At 46.3% G+C, this 27,559-nt stretch overlaps 1 protein-coding gene across 4 annotated transcripts; it reads left to right on the top strand.

The window, feature by feature from the left end:
- Positions 1 to 553: 553 nt before the first annotated feature.
- Positions 554 to 26,459, top strand: trim9 (tripartite motif containing 9). Of its 4 annotated transcripts, none has more exons than XM_069717623.1 (11): positions 554 to 1,490; positions 11,071 to 11,166; positions 11,858 to 11,980; positions 17,140 to 17,250; positions 17,434 to 17,587; positions 17,836 to 17,981; positions 19,434 to 19,572; positions 21,058 to 21,096; positions 22,333 to 22,582; positions 22,997 to 23,159; positions 23,702 to 26,459. In XM_069717623.1, the coding sequence occupies exons 1-11, from the start codon at positions 654 to 656 to the stop codon at positions 23,777 to 23,779; spliced, it is 2,136 nt and encodes a 711-aa protein (XP_069573724.1). In that variant the 5' UTR covers positions 554 to 653; the 3' UTR covers positions 23,780 to 26,459. The 4 variants fall into 4 exon arrangements, with proteins under 4 accessions (XP_069573724.1, XP_069573722.1, XP_069573725.1 ...); XM_069717621.1 differs by having other exon boundaries at positions 22,333 to 22,636; XM_069717624.1 differs by lacking the exon at positions 21,058 to 21,096.
- Positions 26,460 to 27,559: the final 1,100 nt, after the last annotated feature.

Here is a 27,559-nt window from a genome sequence, read left to right as displayed (position 1 = left end):
TTAATCCCCGAGGGGAAATTTTTTCGCCACAACAGCATACATACAGGAGCAATAATAGAAACAATAGAATAAAATAATAATAGAATAGAATAATATAATAGAAAAGCAATAAAATAAAGAATATAAATATAAAATATAAAATGCACAGTACATACAGTATATATACAGTACATTAAATATCTATATATATTATATACAACAAACCAATAAACACAGTCAACATATATATATATATATATATATGTTGAAGGGTTAATTTCTAATTAATGGACAGTTAACTCTCACATTTTATTAATTTATTCAGTATTTTATTTTTCATTGTTCCCTTTAATCCCTAAAACAGAGTTTGGACTGAGTTTTGTGATGCAGAGATTTTATATCTGCTGCACATCTCTCTGTAAAGCGCATTAAGGAGCTGATTGACAGCGCACTGCTCCAATGGTTGTCTGGAGCCTCTGCTCGTCCAATAGTAGCCCTCCCTGAGCTGACGCTACCCTCCTATTGGTGGAGACCGCTGGTCTCCTCCTCGGTGCTGGTTCCTCTCCTCTGGTCAAGGTTGCATTTGCAGCAGCAGCAGCATCAGGACGCAGCGTATCTCCGAGTGATCACCGAGGAAACGTCTCCTTCCTTCAGAGGAATCTCCCGCAGCAGCCATGGATGAGATGGAGGAAGAGTTAAAGTGCCCGGTGTGCGGCTCCTTCTACCGGGAGCCCATCATCCTGCCCTGCTCACACAACATTTGCCTGGCCTGTGCCCGGAACATTCTTGTGCAGACCCCCGACGCGGAGTCTCCTCAGAGCAGCCGAGCGTCCGGCTCCGCGGTGTCCGACTATGACTACCTGGATCTGGATAAGATGAGTCTGTACAGCGAGGCGGACAGTGGCTACGGGTCCTACGGGGGCTTCGTCAGTGCACCGACCACCCCCTGCCAGAAATCACCCAACGGGGTCCGGGTCTTCCCCCCGGCTGTCCCCCAGCCTCCTCCTCCGCAGCACCTCCTCCCGCAGCCCGGATCCCTGCCGCCGATTCCCCGCAACTCCTGCATCACCTGCCCGCAGTGTCACCGCAGTCTGATCCTGGACGACCGGGGACTCCGCGGCTTCCCCAAGAACCGGGTCCTGGAGGGGGTGGTGGACCGGTACCAGCAGAGCAAAGCGGCCGCTCTGAAGTGTCAGCTGTGCGAGAAGAGCCCAAAAGAGGCTACGGTGATGTGCGAGCAGTGCGACGTGTTCTACTGCGACCCGTGCCGCATGCGCTGCCACCCGCCCCGCGGCCCGCTCGCCAAGCACCGCCTGGTTCCGCCGGCGCAGGGCCGGATCAGCCGCCGCACCAGCCCCCGCAAGATTTCCACCTGCACAGAGCACGAACTGGAGAACCTGAGCATGTACTGCGTGCAGTGTAAGACGCCGGTGTGCTACCAGTGTCTGGAGGAGGGGAAGCACGGAACACACGAGGTCAAAGCTCTGGGAGCCATGTGGAAGCTGCACAAGGTAAAATGATCTGTGTGTGTGTGTGTGTCTCTGTCTTCTCACGGTGATTCATCATCTTCATCATCCTCTGAGCTGAGCAACAAGTCTGCCTGTAAAACAGTGTTAGCTGTGCTGCACTGCTGCGTGATGTTCATGTTACTGTCGATGTTTGTGGGTGGATGAATCTTCCTCCCTGACGTCTTATAAACTCTGAACTCCGTGTGTTTGCTGCATGAATCAGTGAGAAGCTCTGATTGAGATTCAGATCACAATGTTCAGCAGCTGAAGGCCTCGCTGCTCCATCACACCTTGAAACTTTAGAGTCTCAGTGAGGGTTTCAGCTCTGACCGTTTGTCTCTGGAGCAGATTCCTGTCGTTATGCTCGGCTCATTTTGGAGCTTTAATAAGAAGCGGCAGCAGGCTTGAGTGTGGATTGAGGGCTATTTTGGAAGCTGGGTTGTTGTGGGCAAAGAGGGCACAGTTGATCTACGCCTCTGCAGCAGCCCTCACCTCCACGCTCCATCTCTCAGTGAGGAGGGAGGAAAAGGAGACAGATATAGTCCTTCAGTACTCACACCCACACACCCACACATACTCAGAGAGGGATGTGTCTCAGGGTGTCCAGAAAATAATAAATGCACTGAGCAGCCCACAGAAACACACACACACACACACTTTCACATCGATACGCTGCTCTCATAACTCCAAACAGCCGTTTCACCGACCCCCACCTCCCCCCGGTCCAATCAGCTCCTCTCGATGGCGCTGTGATAGTGTTACCTCACGTTGATGGAAAAATCAGAGGAGGTTGAGTTTTTCATCTCCATCAGCTGAGAGGTTACCAACCGTTCTGCCTCGTCGTCCTCAGATCTGAACTGGAAACTGGAGTATTTTTAGAAACCAGTCGACGATACCGGCCTACCGGTGCCAGCATCCAGCCGGTGGTCCTGATTCTGGCCTTCATCGCGCCTCCTTCTTCTTCCTCCTGACCCGTCGTCAGAGCTGAGACAGATGGCCGAGAGCTCGGAGCTGGCAGAGATCATGGTGGGCATGTTTCACAGCTTCAGGGTGTTTCTCATACGCTCATACATTCATGTATTTATATCCTGCAGATATACGACGATACTAATGTGTCACCTGTTTGTGTGATGCGCGGAGAAATTCTTACAGCAACGGGACAGGCTTCTTTAAATATCTTCCATGAAGTGCAACTGCCTTCCTTTTAAACCTCGATTGATTTTCAGATGACCTGAAATGTGCGATTTTGCTTGTCTTCTTTTCCAAAATGTTATTTAAGATGTCAGAAAGCACTGTGATGATTTTCTTGAAAGTGGCATCAATAGATTTGTCTCAAAGACGGTGGCGGTCACCATCTTGGCTCCATAGCGGGAAGGGAGGAACCACTGAGCTGTTATCAAACTGCAGAGTGTGGCGGTCGAGGAAGCTGCAGCGAACGTCGTCAAGAAAACACGTTATTTTTCGGTAAAATTAGCCAATGTTGTGGCCCTCAATTCTGTGAGACGCCGCTAACCTGTTACGCACAAAGGAAGTCAGTGTCCTAACAGAAGGATGTGATTCAAAACGCAGCCATATTGACCTCATGAAGTTGTTCTGGAGATCCTGCATCATTGACATTCATTTGGAGTCAATTTTGTTTTCCCTTGCTGCTCTGTTTTGGTCTCCACAAACTCCTGAGGGAAACACCTGGCTCTTTAATGGCCGGGCAGGAAGCGTATAATGAGTCCTTAGAGCTTTTTCTTTAAACCCAGCGGCCTGCTGGACACCAGGGTTCAACCACAACAGTGAGCTGAAAGACACTAAAGTCTCTGAAGAGCTGAAGGGAGCTTTGTAATTCTGTGAGCCCTTTAAACAGTTCATATGGAAATATAATAACCAGTCGAGGTTTAAAGTATCACGTGTTCTTTTTATACTCAAACCAGAAAACGTACGTTAGCGTCCTGATTCTCTCGTCATCCTGAAACTGATCAAATCTTTTTGAATATTTCGTCCTCATGAAGTAAAACAGATAAACTGGATCTTGAATCAGCTGCGGCAGAACATTCGTCGCTCCGCCTGTCTATCATTTAATAAGATCTCTTCGGGGTTTTCAATCTTCGTAGTCTCCGTCCGGACAAACTCTGCTCTCTCTCTCTCTTTCTCTCTCTTTATGGGGAAAGACTCAAACTACCTGTCTCCATGGCAACCAAATCCCTTCTGATGTAGTGCAGAGCAGCGGAAGATACTGGCCCCACGAGGAATCCATCCCAGATGCTTTACAGCCTCCTCCTCCTCCTCCTCCTGCTCGGCGTGACCACGTCTGAAACGCTGTGAATCAATTCCACGTTTCCAGAGTGGATCTCAGTCCCAGAAACCCGGAGCAGGAGCGTCGGAGCTGCAGAGCGCGGCTCGCCCGGCACGGCCGCCTCTTCGTATTTGTGTCAGGAGGTTTAATGTGGTGAACGGGACGTGTGTGTTAATCTGCCTAAATCACATCAAACAGAGTAAAGGGCCGTCGTCATAGTTCAAAATCCACACGCTCTTCACGGATGTCATGAGGGGTCACAGATCTGGGCCACGCTCTGTCACCTCGGTGTGTTTAGAGGCAATTAAAGGTGATTAATGAGGAGCTGCAGGAGGAAGGGGGGGCGGGGGGGATGAGTTTACAGGAGGGGAGATAAATCAGAGGCAGCACAGATCTGAACCCTTTGAAGCTGCATCCATGTGATTTCCAGCTTCAGAATTTCCTTTCCCGGTGTGCACATGTGCCTCCCTGGAATGTGTTTGATCCAAACACCAACACAGGTGACAGATGGATCCTCAAAAACCCAGCTGCCAGTTCCAGTATTAAAACTCTCCTCTCCGTCTCGACTCCGGTGTTTTCATCAGCTGTATATCTGTGTCTGGAGGAACTACCTGCAGCCGCCAGCAGCTCGGGGGGGGGGGAGCCCGGCGGTGGGAACCCCGACATCCTCTCCTGCTTTATCCCATCCTGCCTGCTGACAGTAATGAGGCCGGCTGTCAGTCTGGAGCTGCGGTGTCCGTCAGTCCTGCTGTGAAGCGGCTCAGCAGTCAAGACATCAGCAGCAGGAAACTGTCCGTCACTGAACACCTACAAACTCAATCAGGGAGGAGGAGAAACGCACTAAATGTTTGACAAAACTACGGTTGGCGCAATCAGGAGGTTGTAGTTGAGTCATTATCGTACAGATGATTAAATTGAACTGTCTTTTTCTGTTCGTTTGACTTTGACCTCCAACAGCCAACAGATCGCCTCCAAGTTCTCGCCTTTTTTTTGTGCCTCTTTTATGTCGCTAAATCACAGATTTTTATGTCAATTAAAGCTCTTTGAATTACAAGCTGCGTTCAAATGGACCTCGTGAGCTCGTGGTTAAGAAACACGGAAAGTCGTGTGCGCCGTACGCTTGGCGGGGAGAGCGTCTAGAAGCCACAGAGGCTAACAGTTTATCAGGCTAATAGGAAATACAAAGTCACAGAGGGAAAATGAGATCAACATTTTCGTCAGACGTAGACTATTATCTAAGTTATGAAGACAAACTCTACATGACTATATATCTACATGACTATATATCTACAATATATTAGCTTAACATCCAACCGAACATGAACTTCCATGACCTCTGACCTTTCTGTAAACAAACACGTCACAACTGGTGAACTCAAGGCTTATAGGACATTTAGACTTCCGACGTGGTGACTACCACAAGAGGGTGCCGTTCGTGCGGACTCTTCTCTGTACACGGCGAATACGACAACGTTGAACGCAGCACGGTCAGGTCTGAAAAATGAGGCCGATACAGAAACTGCAGTACCACTGAGGGCCATTAGCGGCTCCAAAGATCCTCCTGCTTGTAAAGCGTGTTGTGTCTGCTGTTTTGTGGCTCTCTGCAGATATAAAGCTGATTGTTTGACGCTCTCAGACGTGACGAGGACATTGTCACAGCGGGGGTGTTCCATGTCTCCGAGCGTTTACTCTGACGCTCCTGCGCTGATATTGACGCCTCCAGCTGCCGTGTAAGGAGATTATCTGTGTAAATGTTAATGAAGGAGGGAGATGAAGAGCGGGACAATGAGAGCGACGGTGCGACCTCGGATGTCCCGAAGAGAGGAAGTGAGGCGGAGACAGCAGGTAAAGTTTGGAGGTTTCACGTCCAGTCTGCTGAAACGCCGATGGCTTTCTCCTCTGAACGTCTCCGGGTGGAAACACTGACTGAATGTGTCAGCTTCCTGCAGGCGTGGAGATGAAGATGATGAAGATGAAGCCCACTGGGCCGATCCTCCTTTGTGGTTCGACTGAGAAAAGATAACGAAGAAGTCAAAATGTTTAAAACGGCATAACTGATGATGCTGGCTGCATCCGGATCATCAGCCCACTTTAAAAGAGAGCAGCAGCTGCGTCAACAGGAAAGGGTTAAAGCTCTGACCCTGTTTTAACCACCCTCATTCCCATATTTATCATCAGCATCATCGTCATTGTCCTGATCAGAGAGACCGACCTGGAAGTGGTGTGATGATCCAGCAGAGTTTAATGAGCTTCTGATATGGCTGAAACGCACATTTTCCGTCTTTAATTTCACTGAATAGTTTCAGATTAAATCGTGCATCATCACGACAGAATAACAGGAGGCAGCCTCTTCCTTTATTCAGCAGAGTGGGACACAAACATGTGGACAGGCGGACTAACGCAGCGAGCAGCAACGGCTCCTTGTCCTCATTGGAGGTCGGACCAGGTTGCGTGGAAGCTGCAGTAAAAACAGCTTCGGCTGCTGTGGACTCTGCAATGCCAAGTAACTCGCGAAGATGTGATGGAGGAGTCGGACTGCAGTCGCTTTCAGATCTCCGATTTCAGATTTTCAAACCAGCAGCCGTTCTCCTTCGCGATGTGTTTGTGGCTCCCCTGCAGGTGTCTGTTTAAAAGGACGCTTTGTTCCTGTCAGCTGGTCCGATCTGTCCTCAACCCACCATGGAGTAGACTGCAGGTTGCCATGGCAACAGCACAGAGGCTGTACACGCTGTCCCCCTGCAGTCGGTGATGGTCGAACTAAATATTTATCCAACGTGTCTGCGGAATTTGATTTTTATAAAAGTGACACTCCGACTGAAACCAGAGGTGTCTGTCAGACCAAATCTCGGCCCGTGGGCCTCAGGTTGGGCCTCAGCGGGATAAAAGGAGAAGTGAATGAAGTAGATGATGTGAAAAGGAAAATCAGAGGGATAACTTTTTGTTTTTCCTGAATAGATTCTCTTTTCCATCCCTCACAGGAGCTTGAACTCCTCTGCAGGTTTTTCCTGACCATGTGTGTCACACGACACGTTAAAACCCGCAGGTAGTCGTCCCGATCGTCTTTGTCAGGCGTCGTCCTGGCTGATAAGAATAGATCGTGCTGCCCCACTTCCTGCTGCAGTGTCCCAGGTGTCCGTGGAATCAGGACTCAGACGGAGGAACTCGGAGAGCCTCGTTATGATGATCACTGTTGGAGTTTCCTGGTTTCTGTGTGTGGATAGTTAACGACTTCTGCTGCATTATAGATGGTGGCAGATATCACAGATGAATAATGCAGCGGACACTTAAGTTCTGCTGGTGGAGGCTGGACGGGATGCTGTTTAAACACCGGAGAGAGTCACAGTCTGTCTGAGGACAAACTTCTCTGACGGGAGAGAGCTTTAACAGCAGAGAGTGTCCCGGTACGGTAAATATTAACGTCAGGGTAAACATCACGATAAACCGCTAACATCACTGTGAACATCCCGTTAACGGTAAATATGTTAAACCGTTAACATGAGGTAAATGTCAGTGACATGATACCTCCTCCTATCCTTCCCTCTTCCTGTTTTCCTGTCCCTCCCCTTGTCCTTCTGTTCTCCTTCACTCCTCCTGTCCTTCTTCTTTCCTCCTGTCCTCTTCTGTCCTCCTGTCGTTCCTCCATCCTCCTGTCTTCCTGTCCTTCTTCTGTTGTCCTTCCCTCCTCCTGTCCTTCTTCTTTCCTCCTTCCCTCCTTCCCTACTCCTGTTTTCCTGTCCTTCCTCCCTCCTCCTGTCCTTCTTATTTCCTCCTTCCTGTCCTCCTTCCCTCCTCCTGTTCCTCCTCCCTCCTCCTGTCTTCCTGTCCTTCTTCTGTCCTCCTTCCCTCCCCATGTCCTCCTGTCCTCCTTCCCTCCTCCTGTCCCCTCGGACCCAGTCTTTAATCTGTCCTCTTGAACAGATTGTTCGGTCCTCTCGTCCCAGAGCTGCCGGTGAATTATTCATGTGCTGCACGTGTTCCCACTCTGTTTAATTACTGAGATGATGATTTGTGCTCTCAGATATCAGGGACATCCTAAGCCCCACCCACCACTTCATCAGACCCTCATCCAAACATCCAGCATCCTCCTCTGTCTCCTTCTGTCTCACGACGCTTGTCCCTCCACTGTCCATGAACATGATGTTGCATCCTGAGGACAGCTCTGAGTTGATCTGCATTAAAGGAAGTGGAGGACTGTCCCTCTATCATGGGAGTTTAAATCACAATCATGACGGAGAAATCTATCCTGCAGGAAATAAAAATGCAGAATCCGGAATGATGAGATGTAAATATTCTGCATGATAAGTTCACTGTATGTGTTCTCATAAATCACAGAAGAAATGACGGAAACCTCGTTATGTTGATGGTTCACGGAGGTTGATAGACGGTGACTCGGTTCTCCAAACTCAAGAAAGCAGAATATAAGAACTGGATTCATCTGTGAAATGGAACCCGAGTCAGCACATCATTCATCTCCTGCAGTTCCAAAGAAGGCTTCATATAAATAAGAATATACATGAGGAGTTCGTTGCAACATGGAGTTGTGCCTCATCCTTTTGAATGGCGTCAGGACCTCCTCACGGTACCACGATATGTGCAGTAGGCCTACTGCTGAATCAGCATCTTGAAGCGCGTTAACTTGAACTCCTTTAAACGTGCACAAAAGAAGTTTCAGGTCTTTGACTGATCTCAATAAACCAAACTGTTGTGCTTCAGCTTCTTTCTTTTTTTTCCAGACAAGTATCTTCTCTGTCTTTAAACAGGAGATGATGTTGAACAACTGTTTCCTTGTTTTAGAATGAATCAGCTGGAAACACAAACTGGTCATTAAGTTTTTGCCTCCGTTTCCAGATCTTAAAAGTTTATTCTCATAAAGTCATCTTCATCAGTTTGTGTCTCGAGGTCTGTGTCCATCTGCCGACCTGCCGGTGCTGGCACCGCGGTGCTCGTCACCGAGTAGGAAGTCGCCGTAAGCTGTGCAGGAATGAAGCGTCCTCCTCTCTGACCTGGTTATTTAGCGCTGAGCTCAGCAGGCTCTCTAACAGACGCTGCGGAAAAACGCCTCCAGACAATCAAGCGCCTTTCATTTCATCTCGGTCACCGAAAGCTGGCTGGCTGCTAACCGGAGTTCCGTCGCTGGATCGGAGAGGAAGAGGAGCAGCGATGAAGGGCAGGTGTGTGAGCGACCTGGCTGGAATGAAGAAGCGGCGTGTGAGTGGTACATGTGAAAGTGATGCCGGCCGCTCGGTCATCTAGGCAGACTGCAGCTGATTGATTTCACAGACTCCTCCTGATACACCTGCCGCCAACATGGCCACTTTGTTCTGCTGCTTTTCATCTGGTGAGTCCGATCAGAAGTCATCCTCTCTTCCTCCTTCAAAGGAGCAGTCTGACACGATGGGCAATTATTTGGTTTCGGTAAACGTAAAGATCTGAGCAGTGACTATGAAGCTGGAAGTGGCTCTAAGCGTCATCCATCAGTGAGGTCACCCTTTGGTTTGTGAACGTTATGAAACCTCCAGTTCAGATTCTGTCCGTTGCCATCTTGCTAGTTCGGAGCGGTTTGGAGCAGGAAGTGACCATATTTGGACAAGCTGGGGGAGGAGCGAGCGGTGGATCTGCCTGATCTGATTGGAAACCTAACGATACTACGTCCCGCCTACCGATAGCTATAACGTGACTGCACCACGGGCCTGTCAATCAAACGGACACTCAAGCCCGCCCCATAAGCACATCTTTTTGAGGCTTATTTTCTAATTAATGGCGGATTATTTTCAGATGGAGCGCCAGAAAACTAATAAGAAGGAGCGACTTTAGCTAACAACACCGAGATAACTGGTGGAGACATTTTATTGACTGTATATTTGATGAGAAAAATTGAATGGGAGTCTATGGAGCCGGAGGCTTTTTGGAGCCGACCTCTAGTGGCACTCGGTGGTATTGCAGTTTAAGGCACTTCTGCATCGGAAGACAATATCAGGCGTCTCAAATCTTCCCTCTAGTGGACGGGTGTGTGTATTACATGCTTTCCTGAGATACTGGGCTGAAACTGAAGCTCTTTGAATCGTGTTTTCTAATTTGCACAGCAAACAAAGTTGGTGTGATGGAAGTCTCTGAAGAACCAAGAAATATTCAGTCACACTTTATGGTTTGTTTGTGTTTGTGTCGTAGTTGTTGGACATTTTTTAGACAGATTGATCGTCTCATCCCTTAAAGACCAAACGGTCAGATTTTATTCCTACATGAGAGAACATTTTTTTTGTCTCGGGGGACGTTGAATTGTGAGTCCCTCGTTAGCACACAGGAAGCTTCCAGGAGTCCAACACAGTCCAGTTTACATTTGGATCTTTGCTCAGCTGTTCCCAGCCATCCCCCTCGTCCCTCCATCCCAGCTGTCATGGTTTCCCAAACGCTGAGGTCAAAGGTGGGGGCTCCTTCAGACTGATTCTCATTCGACCGTCTCCCATCAGATTCCAGGAGCTGCGATGGTTTGTTTTCACAGCGTTTTGCTCTTCATCGTTTTATTTCTCTTCCGGAGTTCAAGTCATTTTTTCTTTCTTTGGTTGTTGAACGAACCCCGAACACAACACGGCCCCCAGTGGACGCTTGGTCAGTGAACCGAGGGAGGTTCCCACAGCCTCCTCCTCTCCATCACCTCCTTCTCCACACAGCCTCCTCCATCACCTCCTCCTCCTCTTCTCCATCACCTTTACCTCTTCCTCCTCCTCACACATGACCTTCCCGTGTCTTTTCCCTGCTGTCCAAACAGCAGACAACAACAACAACAGTAGCTCCTCCCATCACGTAGCTGCTCTCAGCTCTTCTTGCCTCGCAGCCTTTAATCCAATAAGAACAATAACATGCAGCAGTGAAATGCGTCCGTGTGTGTCGGCTCTGTGAGCTGGAAGTGACAGTTTGTGTGGGAGGCTATCAGTTCAGTTTGTCTCAGGGGTGAAAACTTCAAAATGTCATCGTCTCAGCAGCTGAGACCGCTGAGGACAGACGGACGGAAGGACGATGTTCAGTGAATGTGTTGAATCTGCATCCAAACTAAACCCTGCTGGGCTGCCGCTGCGTTTCCCTTCCGTGTTAAAGGTCTCAGGAAACCGTTTAAATCTTTTACTTCCTGCATGAAACAGGATGACATTTTTAGGAGAGCTCAAAGAATAAAAGTTGAGGATGTTTCCTCACTGACAAGCTGCCGGGAGTAAAAACACATCCGACTTGTTGATGGTTTAACTGTATATAACGGAGGTGTGTGAGTGCAGTTCTGACCCGTGTACGTCCTCCCTCTGTCCAAAGGGTCAGCTGTCCCAGGCGCTCAACGGCCTGTCAGACCGAGCCACCGAGGCCAAAGACTTCCTGGTCCAGCTGAGAAACATGGTGCAGCACATCCAGGTCGGTAAACACACACAACAACACACAAGAAAACACAAGAACACACAACCAGGGCAGGAAACTGCTGCACAAACAAATAATATGCTCTAAATCACAGAAAAAAAGAAGGTTTAGTCATATTTAAAGTATTTACGTTCAGAACATGACTATTTTAATGAAACACTGAAGTTGTGTTTTCAGCGTCCTCTGCTGTAGATCAGATTCTCACAGTTCAACACATACAACGTTAAAATACTTTCACATCCGGCTCCATAAAGTCCAACAGAAAACTGACTCGGCAGAAAGTGTTTCTGTGCCAGCAGTGATTTTAAATGATGTTGCTCCTCACTTAGCAGCCAGCTTGCTGAGAGATGACTAGAGGAGGAAGGTGGGAGTTAATGCCCTCAGTGATAATCATCAGGCAGTGAGACCCTGAGACATGAGGTGAGGAGGAGGTGAGGAAGAGGAGGAGGAGGTGTGGGAAAGTGGACGGTCTGATGGTGCTGATGCTGATTCAGGAGGATCCTTCTTCTCACACCTGCTCTGCCGAGATCGTCCTTTCCTTCGTTTAACTCCTCTATAATATCTATTATCTTTATATTTTGTCATCCATCACCAGCTGAAGATTTCCTCACACTTTCTGTCTGCAGATGCTCTGACTCTCCGCCCAGTTGTGTCATATTTTCCCCCCTACTTTGTGTTTGTCCTGCAGGAGAACGGCGTGGAGTTCGAGGCTTGTCTGGTGGCGCAGTGTGACGCCCTCATCGACGCCTTGAACCGACGTAAAGCCCAGCTGCTGGCCCGAGTGAACAAGGAGCACGAGCACAAGCTGAAGGTGAGCGGCAAGCTGCTCCATGGAAACACACCTGGTGGGTAGATAATAACTCCGCCCACACCTGAGATATGAAAACACACAAAAAATAAGCGGAATGGTCGAATAAATGTCGTCATTTTGGAGCAGGAGCTAAAGTTGTGACTGATGATCATGTTTCATATCGTAGTAGAACTAACTGATGTTACCATGAAAACAGAGTGGACATATCTGCTGCAGAGGAACTGTGCGGATATTTTTCATGGGCTCCTCCCTTTAGTTTCGCCAGCAAGCTTCCTTCGATACTCCTTAGAATAAAGCAAACAAATTAAATATTCAATTATATATATATATATATACATATATATATATTTATATTATAGGTGGCAAAAGAATAAAACACGCAGTTGTATTGAGATGTTTTATTACTAAAGCACATTTTTAGTCATCGACAGGTGATGATTAAGATTTGATAGAGATTTTCATAAAGATCTGATAGAGATTTAATAGATTTGATAGAGATTTTCATAGATTTGATATAAATTCCAGAGGTGTTTGAACCGCCTCGTTTCTCCTGAAACCATCCTCATGGCATTGAACGGTGGACAGCAGTGAGGAGAGGAAGCTCAGATACGTTTGTGCTGAACAGCATCCAATTTCAGGCTTGGACGCTCCGTGTAATCGAGCTTTCACACATGTAGGTGGTTCGAGAAACACGGGGCAACATTTGTGCAACACACACACACAGATACACAAACATACACACACACACTGTTCTTCCTCCTATGAATTAATTTCAGATTTTCTTCCAGGAGCAGCTGTGATTATCAGTTATTGTCTGAAAAAATGAATGTGAATCATTTGAGGGATTTGGGAGCCACAGTATGACGTAGGTCTTAAAACTTTGCAGGTGAAAATGATGTCAGCAGCTCGTTAGCAGGTTGTCGTCGTTGTTGCTGTGTGATGTAATGTTTGGGCGGAACTGTACCGCCTGTCGGTATTAAAACCTTCCAGACATGTCCAGCTGATCGATGTGTCTTTTTATTCTTTATTTTTTATGATGGACGGATGTTTCGAGGCGTCTCGGTGCAGGTTTGATTCCAGCAGTCAGCTCGGTGCCTCCGTGAGTCTTCATGCAGTAGAAACACATTTCTGTCTCCACGACAGATCCGATGCTGCTTCTGTGCTGTCAGCTCGGGGCTGTGCTTCCATCAGCGGAGATTCCCTCAGAGTCGGTGCTGCAGGGGAACTTCCCCGTTTTTTGTTTTTTTTTATTCCTCGATGTCTCCTGGAGGGCAGCGAGGAGAGACGAGGCTCGTTTTCAGGAGAACGCGGAGCTCCTCTGGCTCGACCCGCTTCATTAGCACGTGGTCGTCCTGCAGCGGAGATGCGTCTCTGTCCCGCCGCAGTCCTCACCTTAATGCGGTCCCCTGTACGTCCTCCACATGCAGCATCTCCAACCGTGTTTATTTCCAGATGAAAAGCAGATTGTTGCATGAAACAAAGTGCCAGCGCTGCGTTTTATTTGTGTCCAATCATCAGACTAATGAAGAGATTAATCCCCCAGATGAAGCTCACTGTAGAAGAAACACAGAAAACATTAGATCAATTATGGCATCTCCTACGAAGCTTTCCTGCTGCTTTCCTGTCACCATGGTGACTGGGATATTTGGAGCTCGTTGTTTTGAAGCTGCGGAGGCGAAGAAGTGGTCCTCTGTGAGTCAGGAGGACGGAGGACAAAGTGTTTGTGGAGGAGGGACGACGGGTCACCGGGGCTCATCAGCTGACCACCGCACCGACACATGTGATTGGTCCGCTAGAGTAAACGCTCAGAGGAAGAAACGTTGACCTTTGTCCTCCTACACTCTGGTTCATCTCCACATGTCATGTGTAATAGATGTTAAACCATAAAACATGCTTGGGTCGTTAAACCCTGCGTTCACCGACATGATGAAGATGCTGAGCTGCAGTCTTCCTCTTGAAGGATCGTATTTCAGGCTCCCTGAAAATTGCATTTTTCCACTGGAGGTAATTTTCTGTCTTATAGGAAGCCGTTCTTCTTAGTTTGTGTCAGAAAGAGATGAAAATCCCCTCACAGAGCCTTTAAACTGTTTTAATTGATTATCCATCATGGAGAGAAGTTCGGAGACAATGAGCTGCTCTCCTCTTTCAGAAAGGTCTGACTTTCGAGCAGAGAAGCATCTGATTTTTGGGGAACAAAATCTACAACACGCCACTCGCAGCGCGTTGAGCTGACTGTTCTACCAGCACCTTCAGAACTCACTAGTCAGCACATTAGATCCTGTTTGCTGAGTCGGTACAAAAAACAAAATGTAAAGGAAAAAGTGGTTTTAGGGTGAAAATGTTTTGGTTTGGCTGATCACAGTGATGATAACCATTCAGTGTTTGCACTGATTAATGTTTGGACTGAAATGCTAGTAGTTTCCCCCTGTTTCCAGTCTTTGTGCTAAGCTAAGCTAGTTAGCTCTCATGGAGCTCTTTGATTGAACAGAAGAGTTTGCGTCTCCAACTTTTCCTTCAAACCGTCTGTCGTCTTTAAAGCTCGTCTCCGTGATGAAGAGGATGAGATTCATGGTGACACATCTTCAGCACTGAGACATGAAAACAGCAGCGTGCTCCTTTAAAGTAACACAGAGACTCTATTAAATATGATCAAAACCAGGCCTCTGCTGTCGGCCTCATTCCTTCAGACTGATGAAGATCACAGCAGCGCAAAGTGAATCAGAAACCACGTCGCTCTTCATCTTCGTCTTCTCTCTGCCATTGGATGCTCCGACCTCTGGACACCAGCTGGCCTCTCAATGCCTGCTCTTAGGCTGGTTTTTTTATTCCTGCTGTAGTGATGCCGGTCCTCCCTGCTGACTCCTCCTCAGTGTTCTCCAGGAGGTCCCTGCTCCCCAGAGTCTTCCTCACTGCTGAGGAAGTTTGGATTCCGAGAGGAACTGAGGAAACACGAAGAGGCAGAGATGGAGGGATGAGTTCTTCCTGCAGCAGAGACTGTTGGAGGGAGGATGGGCATGAAATATTCAGGATGTTATTCACAACTACATCTTTAAAAGTCTGTCAGTCAACCGAAGGGACGGATCATCAGTCGTCTTTGTTGAGTTTCTAAAAAAGTCATTACAGTTTTCCAGAGTTTAAATTCTGAACATGTTCAGTTTACTGCTGATAAAATTTAGAAAAACAGGAAATAATCAGAATGAAGAAGGTTTAATTTGGGATTTTGGCAGCAATATTTTTGAGAAAAAATGGGAAATAGTTGCAGATTGTTTTTCTCGTGGTGCGATCTGCTGAATTGTTTCAGCTCTGATCCTGTTCTGGTTCCAGCTTCCTAAATATGAAGATTTGCTGCTTTACATCATCAGTAATTGAACATTTAAGACAGTTGAGGAGGCTGCAGCCTCAGGAGGCCACAATGCTGCAGTGTCCTAATAATCCAACAGAAACAGGAGGACATGCAGGACGTCCTCTTCTGTCTTGAAAGCTGTTTTCATCACAGGTTCTGTGTCACTGCTGGTTGTAACGTTGGATCAATCATGTGACAGGGGTCAGTCAGTGATGAAGTCCTGGACTCGAACCCTCCTGTAATCTGTGGTTTATAAATTTTATGAAGGACAGGATGGGAATAATGTTCCTGTTAAATCACAGCACACTGTCCTCATCCAGCAACTACAGAGACGGACGTCTCTCTCAGGACGAGGCAGGAGGACAAATGTTGGACTTGAAATCTCCTCCAAATGAATATAAAGTGTCTTTGTGTAGATTTGAAACAACAGTTCATATTTCTGATGTGACTTTTTTGTGTGTTTCCACCACCGTGTGAAAATCAAGAGGCTGAAAAATCTCTTATTTGAGTTTAACATGTAGGTTTGGGAGTTCTGCAGCATGTTGAGCTGCTGGGACTCTGACAGAGAAACTGTGTCCTCCCTCAGCAGAGACTCTGTCCTCCATCACTGTGTTCATATCTCTTCCACAGCTCTCCTACAGATGCTGGATGTCCTCCTCCCTCGGTTAAACTCAGATGAATGAATCCTCCCTGATTATCTCGTCATTGTGCTGTTGTTGTGGCTGCCGGCAAATTTCAGCTGATTTAAAGCAGATTTCAGGAGGGATGGCTGAACGCGGAGTCATTCAGAAGACAGAGCACAGAGAGGACAAGAAGTTTCCTGTTTTATGCTGTCCTCTGTGAGTTCAGAGGAGGGACAGCAGCAGCAGTGAGAACTCCTCCTGTCTGTCTCTCAGAGGACAACCTGCTCTTCATGTATGTTCTCCGAGTCAGTATTCAGGATGATTCTTCTTTCAGATGGCAGCAGTGAAGTTTCTGTTTCCTAGCAACCGTGGGTCCAGCAGCTCCCCCTGTTCTCAGTGATGGAGGAGGAGGAGGTGGACATCAGCAGAGTCAGAGTGGGGTGTGGGGGGTGTCTCCTGACTCATTTATATTCAATCAGATCGATCATGTATATCACTGCATGTGAAGAGAAGACTCTTCCTCATCACTGATGAAGATAATGTTTGAGTCAGATGAGACAAAAATCTCAGTGAATCATTGTCACTGCCGAGCAGAATTAATCTCCTTCGTCTCTGATTATGATGATGATGATGACGATGACAATGATGACTACATCGTGTGAAAACAAAATGTCACTTTCTTTCCTCCTCCTCCTCCTCCTCTTCACTCCGTCTGTGTCTCGAGGGAAAAAATTTAGCCGATCAATCACTGACAATCCTGCTGCTAATCTCATTATTGGTATTCCTGCTGCTCTTCATCCATTAACAGTTCAGTTTAATCTGTGTTAGCATCCTCTTCCTCCCCCTCTTCCTCCTTTTCCTCCCCCTCCTCCGATTCCCCCACTCCTATTCCCCCTCATCTTCCTCCTCCTCCTCTCTCTGTTCCTCTGCCCTTATTCCTCTCATATTTTCTTCTTCATGTCCTTTCTTTTCTTCCTCTCTTCAGTTTCATCTTCAGTCTCTCTGATATTTTCTCTCTTGATAAAAGTGTTTTTTCCTTCGTGTTCCTCTGATTAAAAGAAAAGGCCGAAGATTAACATGTGATTATCTTCTTGTTGTTGTAGAAGTTTATTAGACTTGCAAAACTAATTCTCTCGTGGCTCTTCCTCTTCACCCTCTCCCTCCTCCTCTCCCTCCTCTTCCTCCTGCCCCAGGTGGTGCGGGATCAGATCTCCCACTGCACGGTGAAGCTGCGTCAGACCACCGGTTTGATGGAGTACTGTCTGGAGGTGATCAAGGAGAACGACCCCAGCGGGTTCCTGCAGGTAGAGTCTTTTCTTCTTCACGTGATGAAGAGGAGCAGGAGGAGTGTTGACCTCTGACCTCTGAGCAGCTGTCAGCGTTCATGAGATGATGATGAGGAGATGATTTCCTCACAGGCCGTGTTTCAGTAGTTCTGACGACTCGTCTGTAAACTCAGTGAATAATGTTCCCGGTCCGTCTGTCAGATCTCGGACGCTCTGATCCGGAGGGTCCTGATGACGGAGAGTCAGTGGGGGAAGGGAACCCTCACCCCAAGGATGACCAGCGACTTTGATCTGACTCTGGACAGCGGGCCACTGCTGCAGACCATCCACCAGCTGGACTTCGTGCAGATGAAAGGTAACGGACACTTCCTGTTGTATTTAGGTCTCTGATGAATTTAAAGTCAGCTCCTTCCTGATGGGACCTGTTTGTAAATCTGTTTGATTTCCGAATGAAGCTGCTGAAATATTCAGTCATAAAGTTGTTTTTTTTACTGAGATAATCTATTAATTAATTCGTTTATTGAGTATTGATCTGTGTGGACGTCCTCTGGTGTCTCGGTGGACTCTAACCTCCACTCTACCCCAACCCCCAACTCCCTTCAGTCCCAGCTGCTCCCATGCTCCAGCTGGAGGAATGCTGCACTCAGAACAACAGTGCCACGTTGTCATGGAAACAGCCGCCGCTCTCCACCATCGTCGTGGACGGGTACATCCTGGAGCTGGACGACGGGAACGGGGGTCCGTTCAGGGTAGGTGGGATTTATCTGTGACACATGATGACATCATCACTTCCTGTTTTTCAGATTCATGTTTCGAGGAACAAACAAAGGGAATCACTTTCATCTGTCTCCACAAAGACTCTCTGTTTGGTACCGGGGGGTGGGAGGTGAAAGCCGTGTTTGTAGTCGATGTTGTACTGCTCTGCTCGCAGCAGCAGATCATGTGACTCGGGCGTGGCCGGGCATCGGATGACACGGCGTCCGGAGAGAGGGTCAGCTGTCGGCGCCGATGATCCTGCAGGATTGTGATCCGGCATCAAAGCAGTTCAGCGTGTAATCCATCCTCCTCAGACCACCCCACCCCCCGAACACTGAAGCCCCCGCTTTGTTACGACAGGAACTCAAACCGCCTGATTGATCCTGCCAGAATAAAGGCAGAGGATATCTGAACTGTGGTTGGGAGATCTCCTCCTTCTCTCAGGGTTTTAACATGTTTTGATGTCTCTCAGCTCTGATTGTTACTTCATCTTCTAGTGAAGAAACTCACGAGTCATTCATCTTAAAATGGAGGTTTTCTCTGTAAAACGATGAACCTGAGGCCTCACAGACTCTCGGAGGTAGAACGATACGTTCTGACGTACAGAGGGAAAACCATTTGGATCTGAAAATCTAAAAATTACTGAAAAATAAAGAGGCTTTGTTCAGTGAGAGATGGAGTCAGAACACAGTTTAAACGCACTTAGCACGGTGGAGGTCAAAATATATAACACAACATTTCCTGTTTAAACTCAGTCACGACTGTGATATGATTAATTCATACTTCCATATATTTCTCCAAACTGTAGTTTTTGTTGTGAGAACTTTGACTCAGAAATAACACGCAGAGAAAACAGAACATTTTATTTTTCAGAAACATCACTGTGAAGAAATCTTGTTCCATCATAACTTCTTTAAATCTCCACAACTTCAGACTATATGTATTGTACCAGTCACATACTAAATGATGGCAGGCCAACTTGAGTGTACGTTTGTGTCCTGTGTTTCTAGCAGCTGTCTGTTGAGGCATCTGGTGTTTTAATTTAGCTAAAGCAGCCGGTGACCTCTAGAGGATAATTTTCACTTTACTTTCATGATGATTTTGTGACTTTTTTTGTGTGTTTTTTGTTTGTTTTTTTAAATGTTTTTGAGCCCCTCCATGATTCCATGATTTAATTCCAGAGAATCTGTTTCCAGATAGTGATGAAGGTCCTCCTCCTCCTCTGTGACTCACGCAGCTCCACTCTGAGCCCGGCGAGTCGCATCCTCGGTTCTATTTATAGTCCGCTGTGGGCGTCCGACCCACGCTGAGTTGTACCAACTCACACTCTCGTGTTTCCTCCCGGCGCGGTCCGAATGGGTCGTTGCTTCAGATTCGGCTCGGTGTCATCGTGACGTACTGCATGTGTCTGCCAGCCTGACAGGAAGTGCTGTGTGTGTCTGCAGGAAGTGTATGTGGGGACGGAGACCATCTGCACGGTGGACGGACTCCACTTCCATAGCACCTACAAGTCCAGAGTGAAGGCCTTCAACGGCAGCGGAGCGGGCCAGTACAGCAAGACCCTCATCATGCAGACCTCTGAGAGTAGGTCTACCTTCATTTGCTGCTCCTCCTCCACCTTCTCCTCCTCCTCCTCTTCACCCTCCTCCTCTTCCTCCTCCTCCACTCAGTCAGGATGTTAAAGTTAGAACCACAGAGAGACGGTCCTGATCTCTGCTGGACTCACAGGTCGTCCTCCTCAATCTGATATTAATCAAATTCAGTAAATATCAGAGTCCATTGATGGGAACCACACGCTCTGAATAAAGATGGATGACGTGTCACCACTTCTTCTCTGTAGAAAAGTGAAGCCTCTATTCAGAGTCTGAGCACCTGTTAGCAGGTGTAGCGATCCAGGTGTTGAAGTCCCGCCTCCTACCTGAATCAAATGTGAGCACCCAACCTTTAACTTCCTGTATTCCAGCTGACATCTCAGACACTCATCATTTTCTTTATAAAATTATTAATAACCGGTATTTTCCCCCTGCAGTGGTCGTGCTTTGTAGCTTCATATATCATGGCGTCTAGAAGGAGGCGGGGCTTTGATATGGCATCTCTGCCCTCTAATTGCAAATCACATCAGCATCCACTTTTGGGAGATTTTAGCTGTGATGGCGTCCATCTTTAATATTTAGTCTGTAAAACGTCTTTAAAATAATGAGTCCAAAAGATCAGCACTGATTGATTATGTTAGTGTTTTATAATAGTTCCGCTATATACAATAATATGATATTCATAGTTATGTTTTCATCAGTGTAAAATAACCTAGAGCTAATGATTGTTGCGTTTCCTTTACCTTAGAATGAAGTCTTCTTATCTACAGGTGTATTAACAGGTGTGACACCTCTTGTAATGTGTCACACTCACTCATCGTGATCACAGATGAGAGTCTTGTTTTTTTCCTCCTTCCAGATTGACGTGTTTGTTTGACTGAAGTTCAGATCTGAAGATTCATAAACTGCTGCTGTCCACATCTCTTGAGAGAAACACAGAAGACAAATTTCAAGCTGCTTGTTGAGTTAAATATGAGTTTCAAATATCCTACTTTATATTTCCTTTGATAAATACATCATCATAATAATAATAATATTACCATCTGTGATTCGTCTGGCTGTAGCAGGATGTGAATCTGTTTGATGATTTAAATCTTCAGGCGGTCGGTGTTTCATCCTCCCGTCAGTTTAATGCTGCTCTTCATCCATCAGACTCCTCCTCACACACACACACACACACACACACACACACACACACACACACACACACACACACACACACACACACACACACACAGATGTTGACACTCCTCTAACCTCCCTCTTCTCCCTGACCGGACGTCTCTGATTTTCTTTTACTCCCCTCATGTGTAGGAGGAAGACTCGTCAGTGTTCTTTAATTGCTCCTCTGATCATCTATCCGCTGAGCTTCCTGATCATATCTGCTCTCCCTCCTTTCCCCCACCTCCCCCCGTCTACACTGTCTGCTTCACTTAATCCCCCCCCGCCCCCTCCTCCTCTTCCTCCCACCTTCCAGCTGGACTCCCCCCCTGTGATATTCAGTCTCTAGGCTCAGGTATGGACGGCTCTCCTGTCTGCTCTCTTCAGGTCATTCCATCAGTGCAGTTCTCCATCCGACCAGCAGGCGGCCGTTTGCTGCTCTGTGGGCTGCGTTTGTTAGAGTCCTGTGTTTTATTTCCTGAGAGAAATGAATGTAATGAAACCTTCAGCGGTAGAAGCTGCTGACTGTAATGTTCAGTGGAGCCCATAAAATACAGACGGCCGCCTGTTCGACTCCTCCTTCCTACGTTAGACCGCAGAGACGCTGACCGTCAGGCACGACTGGAAACTTATTGTTGCCATTTAACCTGCTGGGAGAGCAAATAAAAGTCCTAGGGGCCCCTGAAGGCATCGCACTGTGCAGGTAGTCTGGGTTGTTTGCTGAGGTTTTCACATCTGCACCACAGAACCAGAACAGTGGACCAGAACACAGAAAACTGTATTTCCATTCAGTAGTCATTAGGGAACCTTTAAAATTACATTTAGAAAAATGATTGCCAGATTTTTGGTAATTTCTCTGGATGAACATCAGAAAGTCGCACAAATTAAATTCTCGTCGAGTCCACTGATCTGAAACACCTCAGCTAATAAAACTAAAGTTATATTTGACACAAAAAATAAACGTGACTGAACGTCCACTTACGAGCTTTCTGCAGAGCTTTCAGCTGCACCTTGTCAGCTGAGTGGAGTTTGATCCGTTGTCATGGAGACTATCTCCCGGCAACAGATCGAGCTGCATCTGCTGATGAAGACCAGCCGAGCAGAGTCCTCTCTGGTGATGAAGAGCGTGGTTGAAAGCTCCAGAATAAGCTTGTAGGAGTTTTCAGAGTTCAGAAATGCTTTTTAAATTATGATAATTAGATCATGAATAATTTATTGATCTGAATGTCACGAGCTCTTCCAGCAGGTACCAACTAAGATTTGCAGACTTGTCTGACGCAGGTTTGATGTTATAGAAATTATTAAGAAATATTAAGAAATATGAATGATGATTAAGAATTCTTAAGAAATATTAATAATGGTTATGGATTATTAAGATTGCTTAATAGTGATGAAGTCCTGTCATAGAGTCTAAGGATTATTAATCTTCATAGTGATGTTGACTCTTCCTCTCATCTCGCATATTGTTGCTCCATCAATGTAGATATGTTAATAACATGTAGATTCATGTCATGTGTGTGAAGTCGCGGTCACCATCAGGTCTTGTGATGTCATTAATAAACAGTGTGTTTTCCCCTCCCCTTGTGTGCAGTTGCGTGGTTCACCTTTGACCCCGCCTCCGCTCACCCGGACATCATGTTCTCCAATGACAACCTGACAGTGACGTGCAACAGCTATGACGACCGCGTGGTCATGGGAAACTCTGCCTTCTCCCGCGGCGTCCACTACTGGGAGATGACCGTGGATCGCTATGACAACCACCCCGACCCTGCCTTCGGCATCGCCCGGAGTGACGTCCTGAAGGACGTGATGCTGGGGAAGGACGACAAGGCCTGGGCCATGTACGTGGACAACAACCGCTCCTGGTTCATGCACAACAACTCGCACACCAACAGGTAAAGGAAGTGACAGAGAGGAAATGACGAACAGGAAGCGACGAACAGGAAGTGACAAAAAGGAATTGACAGAAAGGAAGTGACAAAAAGGAAGTGACGAACATATGGAGGTGGAGTTTACTACTGATTTTGGACCACAAACATACAGTTTTATGATCCTTTATGGAAGTTTTAAGTACAAATTTAAAAAGTTTATCTTGCCAAAATAAAAGTTATCAGCAAAATATAAATCCACTTTCAAAATAAATTGTGTTTTATATAAAATCTTCCTGCAGCCTTTAAACGTAAAATATTTTTACGTGTGGCTGATCTGCAGGACATCACGACGTCTCTCACGTGTCCTCTCGTCTCTCTCTGTAGGTCGGACGGCGGCATCACCAAAGGCTCCACCATCGGAGTGCTGCTGGACTTCACACGCAGCCTCCTCATCTTCCTCATCAACGATGAGCAGCAGGGCCCCGTGGCCTTCGAGGGCCTGGAGGGAGCCTATTACCCAGCCATCAGCCTCAACCGCAATGTCCAGGTGGGTCACACACACACACACACACACACACACACACACACACACACATCACACACACATGCACACCGCTGGATCACACACACACACACACACACACACACACACTGGGTCACTCTCTCACACACATACACACACACACACACACACACACACACACACACATACTGGATCACTCTCACACACTAGATCACATCAACCTGATCCGTCTTCAAACATGTCTCAGTTCACTTTTTAGCTGCGACCTTTAACTTTGTAAATGTGTTCATGTTCAGCTCTGATAAATGATTGTTATTACTAGAATAAAAGCTGGCAGCAGTTCTTCCTTGTAGGTCAGTAAAGAATCAAGCTGCTTCTTTAAAACCCTGCAGAGATGAAACCTTGAACGAAGACGCTTCAAAAACTCAACTACTTTCCGAGTTCTTTTTGCTCTGACTGGTTATCTTCCTGATGAAAAACGCTCCGGTCTCAGAGGAGGTGGTCCAACAGTTCCCCCTGCAGGATGATTCATGAAACACTGTATTAATCTGTGCGTGTGTTCTCAGGTCACGCTGCACACCGGCCTCCCCATCCCCGACTTCTACACCCCCGGAGAGGCCGACCCCACCGGCTCCGTCTGCTGAAGACTCTCCTCGGACCGGGGCGGAGGCAGACCTCCAGGATTTCCCAGGGTGCATCCTGCTAGTCAATACCTCTGACTCCTCCCCGTGAGCACTGAGCCATACCTTCATCATGAACCCTGGACATGTCAACACGGACGGTGCTGTGCCATCTGGACCTTTAATTCTGAACTGATACAGGAAGAGGAACTAATCTCCAGCTGATGGACTCCTCATTATAACATCAGAGAACAGGAAGTGGATCTGCTCTCTGAATGAGAGGACTGACCCCACCATCATCTCAGTCTGTTGGCTTAGCTTAACATAAAGACTGGAAACAGAGGGGACAGTTAGAACGTCCACAGTTCCACCTCTGAAAGATGCTTCTGAGCCGCCAGAACCAGGCTAGGTGTTTCCCTTTGTTTGCAGTCCTTATGCTAAGCTAAGCTAAGCTAACCAGACATGAACGTGGCATCGGTCCTCTCATCTGTGTCTCCACCAGAGAGGACAGTGTCCACAGGACAGAAGTTGTCTCTGTCCAGCTCCCGTCTCTTTCTCAAACTCTGGTCGTGAACATCTCCAGGCGCCTGCAGCAGCAGGCGGAGAGCGAGACGTCGTCCTGTGTGTGTGTGTGTGTGTGTGTGTGTGTGTGTGTGTGTGTGTGTGTGTGTGTGTGTGTGTGTGTGTGTGTGTGTGTGTGTGTGTGTGTGTGTGTGTGTGTGTGTGTGTGTGTGTGTGTGTGTGTGTGTGAACGTGTGTGAGGACGCGTCCAGCTGAGGGACGAGCGTCTGTCTCGTCCTCGTCCGTGTAAATGAGACGCTTTTCTTAGTGGCTTCGCTCGTGTGAATCTTCATGTCGTCCGTGAAAGCATCGGCGTGTAAATGCTTCTGGACACCTTCATGCAGAACAGACAGGTTGATATATCAGACCGGAGGGAGATGAAGGGGGTCAAAGGTCAATGCGTCGGACCGGAGGGAGCTGAAGGAGGTGATGAAGATGTTTGAATAAGGTGCGACAGCAGCTCGCTTAGTTCCCGCTTTTTTACCGTAGGTGATGACTCCTGGTAGTTTTGTAACATTGTTATTGAGATGATCTATTGCAGAGAGGTGTATAGTTAAATAAGTTATCGATGTTTTTCAATGAGAGTTCATCCTCGTTCCTTTAGTTCACGTAGAGTTATTATTACTGAAGGGGAAAAAAAGTTTTGTGGCTTTAAAAAAGTCGTTTGTTTCGGAGCTGAGGAGGGTTTTTTTTAAGTTTGATTTCTGACAGCAGGAGACGAGATGCTCTGATGTTTCAGCGGCTTCACGTTCGGGCAACAGCTTCTTTTTTTATTCTATAATTAAGCCATGCTAAATGCTAACGCTGACACTGCGGCGTAACACACAGACGATGTGAACGTGATGATGTTTCGCAGGTATAATCTTCAGTATGTTGAGATGAGAAGGGACAGTTGATGTCTCATTTAAGGGAGAGCCACGTTAGCCTGCTAACGTTTGAGGGAGTTAAAGTCTCACGGAGTGTCGTAGCTCTGCGACCTTCACTTCATGTCCAGCAGTCACATCAGGTGCTCTCCTGTGTTCATCTTCGTGGGCGTGCCTTTTCCTCCTCAGCACCAGAACCTTTCGGACTCACGGCTTCGGCAGAGTCAACTGTAACATCTGTGATGCTGACTTTACCTGCTGCTACCAATCTTCTCCATCCTAAAAATTAATTCTGTTTCAGTTGACAGAGGAAACACCAGAGTAGAAGGGAACAGCCCTCCTCCCCCTGCTGGTACACTGACTGTAACTCACTACTGAAGCAGCTGCTCGCAGTCAGCTGTTTCATCTGCAGACTGATGCTGGACGTGCATGTGTTTACTGCAGGGCTGTACAGCTGCAGGGCTGCAGCTCTGACTGATGCAGCTCTAGTCGATGCAGCTCTAGCTGATGCAGCTCTGGTTGATGCAGCTCTTTCCTGGCTGAGTTTCAAGGTGAACCCTTTGTTCAGTCATAATTATCCCGCTGAAAACATCCCGTTCATCTGAGGCTCACTGAGCTCACATTATCGAAGCGTTACACAACCTCAGATTCCAGGACAGACTAACCGTGAAGCTTCAGTTCAGCATGACGGTTCTTGTACGTCCACACACTTCATTTAAATATTGATCTTTGATCGGAAACTGACCTGAATGTGTTTCTGATGAAGAAGTGTGATTGTAACGTTTATTATTTGTAAAGCAGCCAAATCCTCTTTAATGTTCTTCAGAGAAACTTCGAACTACAAAAGGAACACAGTCGCTGGGCGACACCATATCTCCACATGTACATACATGTGTGTGTGTGTGTGTGTGTGTGTGTGTGTGTGTGTGTGTGTGTGTGTGTGTGTGTGTGTGTGTGTGTGTGTGTGTGTGTGTGTGTGTGTGTGTGTGTGTGTGTGTGTTACCTGCATTACACCCGCCTTTCTTTCTGCCCTGTTATTCATTGTGTTATGTCATTCTCGATATTCTTCTTTCCGGTGAAGCCGAGATATTTTATAAAACATGAGATATACATGTTAACTCTATGATCTCTATGATTTGAACCCGGTATGGTTACTATGATTGTTCTGATTACATGTCTATCATTACCATAATACTGCTGTTATTATGATAATTTGAAGTATAATATGAGCCTCTGTGTTTCTGTATGTGTGAATATTAAATAAATAGGTGTCAACGAGATTTCAAGATGTCTGGAACATCACTTTATCTATTCATCTCTATCTCTGTCTGTTTATCTACATCTACCTCTATCCATCAATCTCTCTATATAGCTCTATTTATCTCTGTCTATTTCTATCTATCTCTGTAATTTTCGACACGATACAGATCTATCTATCTATCTATCTCTCTACAGCTCTTTCTATCACTATACATACCTATCTATGTCTATACATCTCTATCTAGCTCTATACATCTCTTTCTATCGCTATACATCTCTATCTCTATACATCTCTTTCTATCTCTATACATATCTTTCTACCTATCTCTATACATCTATTCATCTATTTCTGTCTATCTAGCTCTATCTATTTACACATATCTATCTTTATACATCTCTTTCTATCTCTATACATATCTTTCTATCTATCTCTATACATGTTCATCTATTTCTGTCTCTATACATCTCTATCTACATTTCTTTTTGCATCTCTTTCTACCTCTATACATATCTTTCTGTCACTATCTACCTCTATACATATCTTTCTATCTCTATACATCTCTTTTATCTCTATGTATTCATCTATATATTGCTATCTATTTCTATTTCTCTTTCAGGAGAAACTTGTTAAAAAAAAGTTATTTCTCATCAGATAAGAAGAACTTTTGAGGTACTTTTACCAGAATATTTCCATTTGACTTCAAACTGCTCCACAGTTTTCTTGAGTGTTGTCAGTCTGTCCTGTCATACATGCTAAGTTTAATAGAAATTCAAATTAATATCATAAGACCTGCTGTCATATTGAGTTCATTAGGACTATGAATATATTTTAGACCTGCTGTCATATTGAGTTTGTAGATAGACAGATAGACAGACAGACAGACTGATTAGATAAGATTTTATTAATCCTACAGTGGAGAAATTTAGTTGTCACAGCAGCATAGAAACACAGTTAGGAAAAAAAAAAAAGGTGCACATAATAAGAAAAAATTACAAATACGTATACAATAAATAAGATGGATTGAAAGAATTTTTTTTAGAAAAGGAAGACCAATGAATTAATATACGCACACACACAAAATATACACACAAAAAATAATCCATGATCGATGTCAGCTTG

The sequence above is a fragment of the Brachyistius frenatus genome, unplaced genomic scaffold (genome assembly GCF_029030835.1).
Source record: "Brachyistius frenatus isolate BFR_SWC_R1_liver_20210118 unplaced genomic scaffold, ASM2903083v1 Contig_178, whole genome shotgun sequence".
Classification (NCBI taxonomy): domain Eukaryota; kingdom Metazoa; phylum Chordata; class Actinopteri; family Embiotocidae; genus Brachyistius; species Brachyistius frenatus.
This window is presented reverse-complemented; position numbering and strand designations above follow the sequence as displayed.

What these genes read in the sequence shown, in the direction of transcription:
- trim9 (XM_069717621.1), top strand. Translation starts at nt 654, where the DNA reads ATGGATGAGATGGAGGAAGAGTTAAAGTGCCCGGTGTGCGGCTCCTTC. An exon ending in CATCATGCAGACCTCTGAGA is followed by an intron (nt 19,573 to 21,057) that starts GTAGGTCTACCT and finishes CCCACCTTCCAG; the next exon opens with CTGGACTCCCCCCCTGTGAT. An exon ending in GCCTCAACCGCAATGTCCAG is followed by an intron (nt 23,160 to 23,701) that starts GTGGGTCACACA and finishes GTGTGTTCTCAG; the next exon opens with GTCACGCTGCACACCGGCCT.